Source organism: Benincasa hispida, chromosome 1 (genome assembly GCF_009727055.1).
Source record: "Benincasa hispida cultivar B227 chromosome 1, ASM972705v1, whole genome shotgun sequence".
In the NCBI taxonomy this organism is placed as follows: Eukaryota; Viridiplantae; Streptophyta; class Magnoliopsida; order Cucurbitales; family Cucurbitaceae; genus Benincasa; species Benincasa hispida.
This window is the reverse complement of record NC_052349.1, coordinates 43,560,629-43,569,546: the sequence shown is the minus strand read 5'-3', so window position 1 is coordinate 43,569,546 and position 8,918 is coordinate 43,560,629. Positions and strand designations below refer to the sequence as shown.

General features: G+C 29.6%; 1 protein-coding gene across 1 annotated transcript; it reads right to left on the bottom strand.

Moving 5' to 3' along the window:
• Positions 1 to 4,617: 4,617 nt before the first annotated feature.
• LOC120070548 (HMG-Y-related protein A-like) lies at positions 4,618 to 6,553 on the bottom strand. The gene is made up of 2 exons (XM_039022374.1): positions 6,320 to 6,553; positions 4,618 to 5,413 (listed from the first exon to the last, which is right to left on the bottom strand). Exons 1-2 carry the CDS (start codon positions 6,368 to 6,370, stop codon positions 4,922 to 4,924), a joined length of 543 nt encoding a protein of 180 aa, XP_038878302.1. The 5' UTR covers positions 6,371 to 6,553; the 3' UTR covers positions 4,618 to 4,921.
• Between the last annotated feature and the right edge of the window lie 2,365 nt (positions 6,554 to 8,918).

Genomic DNA, 8,918 nt, shown 5'->3' with positions numbered 1-8,918 from the left:
GTAATATGTTTAATTTCCAAATCTGATCGTAAATATAATTAGCCAAAAAATCTTTAAACTCAAAATTTGCATCTTCAAAAGAAATAGTTTCTTATTAATTACACCATGAAAAATTAATCAACTTATAAATGTTTCTAAAATTCAACAAGCAAATTGTGAAGTTTATATTCATAAAATATTCAAACCAAACCACAAAATCAATTAAAAGTAAACCCTCAATTAAATTATCAACATGAACACAAAATTAGATGGAGGACAAATCATTTATACTCTAAACTTTAAAGTTATATCAATTAGAACACCAAACTAATAATGATCTCATTTTATATTCTAAACATTTTTAATGTTTATCTTCACATATGTATAGTAGTGGGTTTACATTATATTTGAGTGGTTTTACATTTGCTCGTGTTCCTCTATTTTTCTTTACTTATTTAGAAATAATATTGAATAATTTTTTTGCTATTTTCGTGAAACTTTTAGAGAAGATTAATTTTATTTAGGTGATTTTGAGTTTATTTTAAATAGAATTAAGTAATAATAGTTGTCCTTCAAAACAAACAAAAAATGAAAATAATTACAAGTAAAAAAAAAATTGTCAACATTGATTCATTTATGAAAATTTAGATTTTAAATTGTTATAATTATTAGCTAATTTACAACCCAAAACTTAGAGGATATAAATTAATATTTGTCTAAATTAGTTTCGTACAAGTGAATGTGGCTCACCTAGATTTATATACTACATTGTAAAATAGTTATAAGAAAAAAAAAATACCAAAGGTTCCATTTGATAAACATTTCATTTTTCGTTTTTTGTTTTTTAAAATTAAACTTATTTTCTTTTATTTTCTTACAATGATTTACATCTTTGTTAAGTACAGTCAAATCATTGTTAAGCATTTACAATGATTTGCATCTTTGTTAAGTACAATTAAATTCTTCGTCGAATTTCAAAAACTTTTTTTTTAATTTTCAAAATTTGACTTAATTTTTGTCAATATTGGTAAAAAGTAGACAACAAAGCAAGAAATTAGAGATAGAACTTGAAGAAGGTTTCATAGACTTAATTTTCAAGAACTAAAAAACAAAAACCAAATGATTAGCCAGCAAAGTCTAAATTTTTTAAAGAAAAAATAATTGTGCCATGTTTTGTAACGACATTGTTTTCAATTTTCAATTTTTAAAATTTATGTTTATTTCTCATAATTTCATCATATTGTTCTCACATTTCTTGAAGAAACACTTTTATTCTTAGTCAAATTCTAAAAATAAAAAGAAATATTTGAAAATTACTTTTTTAGTTCCCATTTCATAACCATTTATTTATTTTTTTTTATTTTTAAAAATTATGTGTAAAAAAGAATAAATAAATAAATAAATATCAAATTGAGCTTAAATAGTTACCACGATACTTTAATTTTCAAATTTTGACTAAGTTTAAAACAATAGTGGAATGTGAATAACAAACTAAAGAAATTTATAGATAAAAGTAAAGTTTATAAGCTCGGAGAAAAAAACGACGAACCTAAATTTTTAAGTTTTTTTCCTTTTTTTAGTAAATCTTTAGGTTTCACCATCATAGCCAATCATTGGAATCATTATAGTACTTAGAAAGTAATCATGGTTATCTAAAGAAACTATTTGTGTGGATATAGTCTAGCCAATCATTGAATGTACATATACACTAAGATTATTACTTGACCCATCAATAATCATTTTTGCAGTGCTTCTTAGAGGAAAAAAAAAGAAAGAAAGAAAGAAAAGAAAAGATTTTTACTTATGCTATGAATTAGTAACTTACATTTGATTCATATCCTCAGTTGTGACACTTTTCAATCAATATACTTGATTAGATAGTTAGTATGTGATTAATCAAATAAAATCATATTATGTCTTCTACTATGCTTTAAATATTAAACTTAATTCACCAAAACGAGCATAACTCAATTAACATCCATGTATTCTAGTAACAACGAAATCTATAGTTCAAATCCCTCAACTCCAATTGTACTAAAAAGATATATATATATTAAACATAATTCCACTTTATATATGAAAGAAAATTTTTACAAGTAGAAAAATATTAAACTATTTACAAAAATAACAAAAAAAAAAAAAAATACTAATAGAATGATAGACTTGTAACAGTTTATATCATTATAGCATCAATGATAGATTTCTATCCGTTTTTATCACTAATGCACGGATAATGATAGAAACTGATAGACTTCTATCGACCTTTATTAGTCTCTATAAAAAAAAGATTAAATTTTGTTATTTTGTGTAAATAATTTTCAGACTTTTTCTATTAAAATCTCCTATACAAAATCTAATTATTCTAATAAATCAAAATATTTTCCACTTGAACATTGTTGAAGACATACGTCATCAACCGAGCCGCCAACTTTTGTTGAACTCAAATATAAGTCGCCTAAAATTAATACGGTCTGACAAAAAGCTAAAATATAACATAATTGGCGAGCATTATTCACTTCTATTTGATTCTATATTTAGCAATTTTTTCTACCTAAAATATTATAAAATTTTTATCTACATCAACGCCTTCTAAGCAACTATGAATTGATTATGTCAAACATTTGTTTAATATAATAACTGATGAGTAGTTAATTAGACCTAAAAAATAGTCAATAATTTATTACTTGAAAGAATTATGTAGTGAGATATATTTAGTGAATCATTCATTAGCTATACACCATTGATTACGTATAAAATTGAATTATATAGATCATTGATCTCTTATAAATTAATAATATATTCAAATCATTAGTTGTATGTAGTCAAAGCAAGCATAGCTCAACGGACATACTGTCTTATCGACCAAGAGATTTACAATTCCAATCCCCTCACTACCTATTACACTAAATAAATAAAATATATATATATATATATATTTAATTAGTTACCTATAAAACTTAATCGATTATTTATTACCTATAGAAATAATGGATATACATTCTAGTGATGGTACCTCCCATATGTTGTACAAAAATGGGGGGAAATGTATCCTGGTGTGTGAATAACATGTTATTAAGAGTGACAATGTTTTAGGAATATTTCATTTTTTGTGGCTTTTTTGAGAAATTAGTGTTTGAAATAAATCTTGAATGGTAAAAGTACTTTTAAAGAATGATACAATTTTAAATTTATCATAATGTTTGGCTTGGGTAAAAATACTTTATGTTTTTCTTACTCAAAAGCATCTCTTTATAAAGTTATCATAGTGTTTAGAAAATTGTTTCTAAAAAAGTCTCAAACTCACTAAAAGTTCGATTCATCTACCTTGATGTAATGGTGCATGATCATCAAATTTTTATAATCATAGTGTTTAGAAAATTGTTTCTAAAAAAGTCTCAAACTCACTAAAAGTTCGATTCATCTACCTTGATGTAATGGTGCATGATCATCAAATTCACCATCACATAGATATTTAATACATATTCACACTAAATAACACTCGAAGACCAATCATAGAATTGTTGTCTTCTATCTATTGAGATTAGGATGAGATGTTAAAATTGATATTGGAATGGGATTGTAAAACGTAAAAACGGTAGGAAAAAGAATTGAGTTCAAAACGGTAGAAAGAAAATGTAAAAGAGATTACAAACTGGACCAAAAACCCTCAATCCAAACGTGGACTTGGAATGACAACCTGTTACATTTTAGCCTCCCAACCATACCCTAAGGGGTGTTCACGGTTCAATCAGTTTGATTTTTTTTCAGTTTAGTTGTACATAGTACTATGTTCGGATTGACATAGGCCATGGAAATATTGAAGAAGCCAAGTTCAATGTACAGAATCGATTATTCAGAGTCAAAGAAGAAAGGGACCATCTGGATGCTTGTAATAAACTTTTAGTCAATAATTCAAACACAAACTGTATGTAATCAATAATGTCATCTATTAATCAGATGTCTCTGTCTCTGTCTCTCTTTAATTTACAATTCCAATTTCCCATTCCTTAATGTTGTCTGGTCCCATACTTCAGAAAAACAGTAATGGTTGGATCCTCACAAGTCAGAACAGAAGCACTGAAGCAGAAAGCAGATTGTTGAAAATCTCAAAGACATTGAAAAGCAGAATCCTCTCTGAATCCCAACCATTCTCTAATTTTATGAAGCTGATCATTCAATAAATACAACCCTTCAAAGTGGGCCAAATGCCCATTTGACTTTATATTCTGAATCACTGTCACTACTTAGCATAGAGACTTCAAATTCTATTTTATCCTTCAAAATCTTCCAAATCTCCATGGTCCTATGAATCCCAATCCATCCATTAAAACTACATAGAAAATGGAACTGTTAAATAAGATCTAAACTCATTTACTATTTGGATAAGTCTAAACTCCACACCTCTTCAAAAGTACAAGAATATCTAACTAGTACGATTCTAGTACAATTCCAACAAACTTGAGAAACAAAATAATTCCGTTATAACTATTCAAACGCATTTCAAATATGATTCGATCATGCAACCAATCAAACCTTGAAAGAATTTTTTCCTTTTGTCTCTTCTAGTTGACTTCTGGAGGTCTTTTTTATTTCTAAAACCCGTGAATAGCCATAACAATTATTTATGCACACCTCAACTGATCACTTCAACTTTACGACATTTGGGATTTTTTCACAAATGAACAGACGATCTAAAAAATGTTTTGAGGATTGAAACACTGAAGAAATTATGATTAGCACAGGTCAATGTTCACTTTGTAAATTAGAAAGCAACAGAGCCTCACAAACAACTACACCACACTTTACATGAATTACACCCACATCCACATCAAACTAAAACTAGCACTACAACTACAAACTGCCCACACAGCAACACAGAGAGAGAGAGAGAGGGAGGGAGGGAGAGTCAAGGCACTACCAATTAATACTGCTCTGCAACAATCTATTGTTGAACGCTAACTTCAGTCAATGAAGTCTTCACCTTGGGAGGTCGACCACGGGGCCTCCCACTCGGTGTCGGAGGAGATGGCATGGTTGTTGCCAGAGGGAATTTCCTTGGCCGTCCTCTTGCTTTTCCAGTCCCAGAAGATACCTTCATCTGCACTGGTTTTGGTGGTTTTGGAGGTGCATTGGGGTCCTTAGGCGGGCGGCCTCTCGGTTTTGGTGGGGATAAAACAGAACTGGGTGGAAGAGGGCCCTTCGGTTTGGGAGGCCTGCCACGTCCCCGCCGGGGAGGTGCCGTGGGATCCCTCTTCATGTAGTTGTTCTTCCAGAACACAAGTTCTCCACTGGCTTTCATCATGTTCAAATGGTGTGTGAGCAAAGATGAGTGCCCAGTGGGCAAGTTCCCATATGTTGATTCAATGTACTTTGATATTGTGGACTTGTTTGAGCCATTTTCACTATTCAATGCTTCAATAGCCCTAAATATCATCTGCAATATTTAAAACACCTCCTTAAAAAAACAAAAACAAAAACAAAAAAAACAAAACAAAAAACAATGGTGTTTCTTCAATTCAACCTTTTCTTTTTATTTTCATGATCCACTTTTATCAGCTTCAATTATTTGCAGTTCTAAAAAGAAGCTTAATAACCAATCAATCAGAATTCTGCTTTCCCAGCATTTCAAGAGAATTCAAATTAAATTACATTTCAGATAAACTTGTATAGTTTGTTATCTCTTTGAAGTAAAAAGATCTGAAATCAAGCAGAATCTCAAATCATATTTTTACTTAAGATTTCACTTTACCTCACAGTTAACGGCAGATCTAACATTTTCAAAACTCAAAACCACTTCCTAAAGAAGGATGAAAGTGAAGTATGATTGAAAACAAAAATAGAAACCAACAATAGAGGAACAGCAGTTAATCAGAAGCACATTTATCTCTCTTCAAAAATTGCATCTAACAAATAAGATTCTAACCAGAACTAAAGAAATGAGAAATCTCAGATGAATCAATCAAAATTTAGTGACAATGAAAAAAAAAACAAAAACAATGAAAAAAAAAAACCCTTTGAATTATTTTCTAAAAAGAAACACTCAGATTCGAGAAGGAAATGAAAGAAAACACAAGGAAAGAAAGATTTTTCCCCTGTTCCCCAAAAAAATCAAACAAAAATCGAAATTCACTAAACAAGATACAAAATTAGAAACAAATCACGAGGAACCCTAATTGAAGAACAAATTAACACATAAACACACAAACCCATAATAGATTCAACAAATTAGAGGTAGTGAGTCCAAACCCACAAAAAAAAAAAAGGAAAAAAGTAAGACAAATCATAATTTTTGCTATATGGGTATCTGAAATTGGAAGAGATATAGAGGAAAGGAATGTACCTCGGGGTAAGGAGGGAGTGATGGAGGTTTATTAACCTCTTCAGTCGCCATTGAAAATTGAAAAAGAAAGCTTTTTTATTTTCCTGAAGCCTACAGAGAAGGGTCAAGAGTAACCCAGAAAGCAGCTAGAGATAGAGAGAGGAACCTACTACTGCTGTTCAAAAAAAAAAAGACATGGCCTTGTTAACTGTTTGATTTGAGCACAGATTTGCGAAAAGGGATTTTGAGTAATTTCTTCTTCTTTCTTTTTTTATTTTTTATTTTTATTTTTATTTTTATTTTTTTTCTTTTTCTTTTTCTTTTTGCAATTTTGATGTGAATCGTGAACAGCTGGAATCTTCTAGTGGATGATGATCGGACGGTTTGTATTTGCCGATTGAAGTTCTGCACGGATTGATGACGTGCTACAGCTCTGTTTCTAGGATTTTGAAAACCTAGGTTGTGATGTTACGGTTTTGCCCCCTGTTTCTTTGGCTTTCAAGCCCATGCAAGGGTATTCAAAAAAATTCGATTATCCAAAAAACTCAATCAACCAACCCAATTTTATGGATTCATTTAAAATAACTACAATCAACTAAATTTATTATTAATTATAAAATATATTTTTTTACGAATTGTCTTCGAATATAGGAAAATAACTAAAATATTTACAAATATAGTAAAATTTCATTATCTATATAGGATAGACCGCGATAGATTAGTATATGTGACATGATAGACACACATAAGTCTATTGCGATCTATCGCAGATAGACTATGATGTTTTGCTATTATTTATAAATATTCTAGGAGTTTTGTTACTTAAAATAATTTCCCTTTTAAGATAAAATTATATATTCACACCTTTATTTTAGTTTTATTTACCTTCTTGTTTTTTAATAATTTATTCTCAAATAACTCCTACGAACACTTTTAGTACTTTTGAAAGAAAATTTTCATAATATAAATTGAAATTGAGTTGTTAATTTTAATTTAATGTATGAAAATAATAAATAAAATTTTTACGTATTAGCATTTTACTTATTCTTATAACACAAATTTAAATAATAATCCAAGTAACCTGAACCAAACCAACTCAAATGTTTTCATGGTTGGGTTGGGTTGAGTTCATTTTTTAATAAATATTATTTGGGTCGAAGAAATTTACAATTCAAACAATTAGGTTAGTTCTAAAAATTCCTTAAACCCAACCAGCTTACACCCCTACAAGCTAGTGTTCCTAGCAAGTGGCAACTGTTGGGTTTGATACCTTAAGATCCTATAGTTTGTAAATATTTTGAATAAACTCATTGTTTATTTAATAAAATGTATGATATTTTATTCCTTTTTTTAGTTGCATTAACCACAAACCAATAAACTAATAGTCAAGGTTAACTTGTAGTTTAAACATGTAGGTAGAGACATACATATGGATCATGTTTAAGTGATAACCTAAATGGTCTGTAATAAATGGATGAGGTTGGGTACCTTATCCTGGTGACTCTACAAGTATGGTCTGGTTTTTAGGTGTTACAATTGTTGTAAAGTGCTACAAATGATCTAATCCTAATCATTCATGTATAGATATATGAGCGGGAATATTCTATACAAAGAAGTTTGTATAAGACCGAACCACAAAATGTTTAGTCTCATTATATAACATCATTCATAATAGATACTTACATTTCACCAAGATGACCATAGGTAACATGACCTGGATCTTGAGTAAGTTGTGAACTCCTGCCTATGAGGGTGATCCTTTGATTTGTATGGGTGAGAGTGGCCAGATCGTCGACTCAATAAGCCTACCATTTTGGAGATTCGTCTAATTAAGGAGCTGAGAACACAACTACACAAGAAGGAATTCACTCATTTCCCGAGGTCGGGGTAAGTATAGATAAATTGCTCCTTTAAGTATAGAAGCGGATCGTCCAAATCCCATTTAGATTGAAAACAAACTTTTACAACAAATACAAGCAGATTATGCATTCAAAGTAAAATTACATCATACTTTTAAACTATAAATAAGGATCAAGTGACTATACCTTTGAAGAACAATTCTTCACATAAGTCCCTTGAACTATCACGAACTGCTCGAACAACAACAAAAACTCGAACCAAAAGGGGAAGACACTACCACCTCATATCCTTAGTATTCTTAGGGTGAGAACCCAAGAATGGTGGGCTCTTACTATTTTGGTTAGAGGGAGTTTGTGAGTTTGGAGGAGGAAGACGATTGAAGAATAACTATCGTATAGAAAAATCTTCTTCAATCGTGTAGATCTGAAAGTCTATCATATAGGCTCTGTTGAAATCGTGTAGATCTTATGTTGTGTTAAAGGAAAAATTAGAACTAATTTCTTTTTATTCCTTTTGCCATAAAAAACCACTTAACCACCCATTAAGGTGGTTAGAGAGAAAAATGATTAATTATCCAAAATAATTAATAATATAAATAAATATGATAACCAACTTATCATATTATATTTATAATCTATAGTTTTAATATTGCATCATATACAATATAAACTATAGTTTTTTTTTTCTCTATTTTATGGCATTTAATATAAGTCATATTTATATTAAATTTAACAATTATGAATCTCATTCATAGAATATA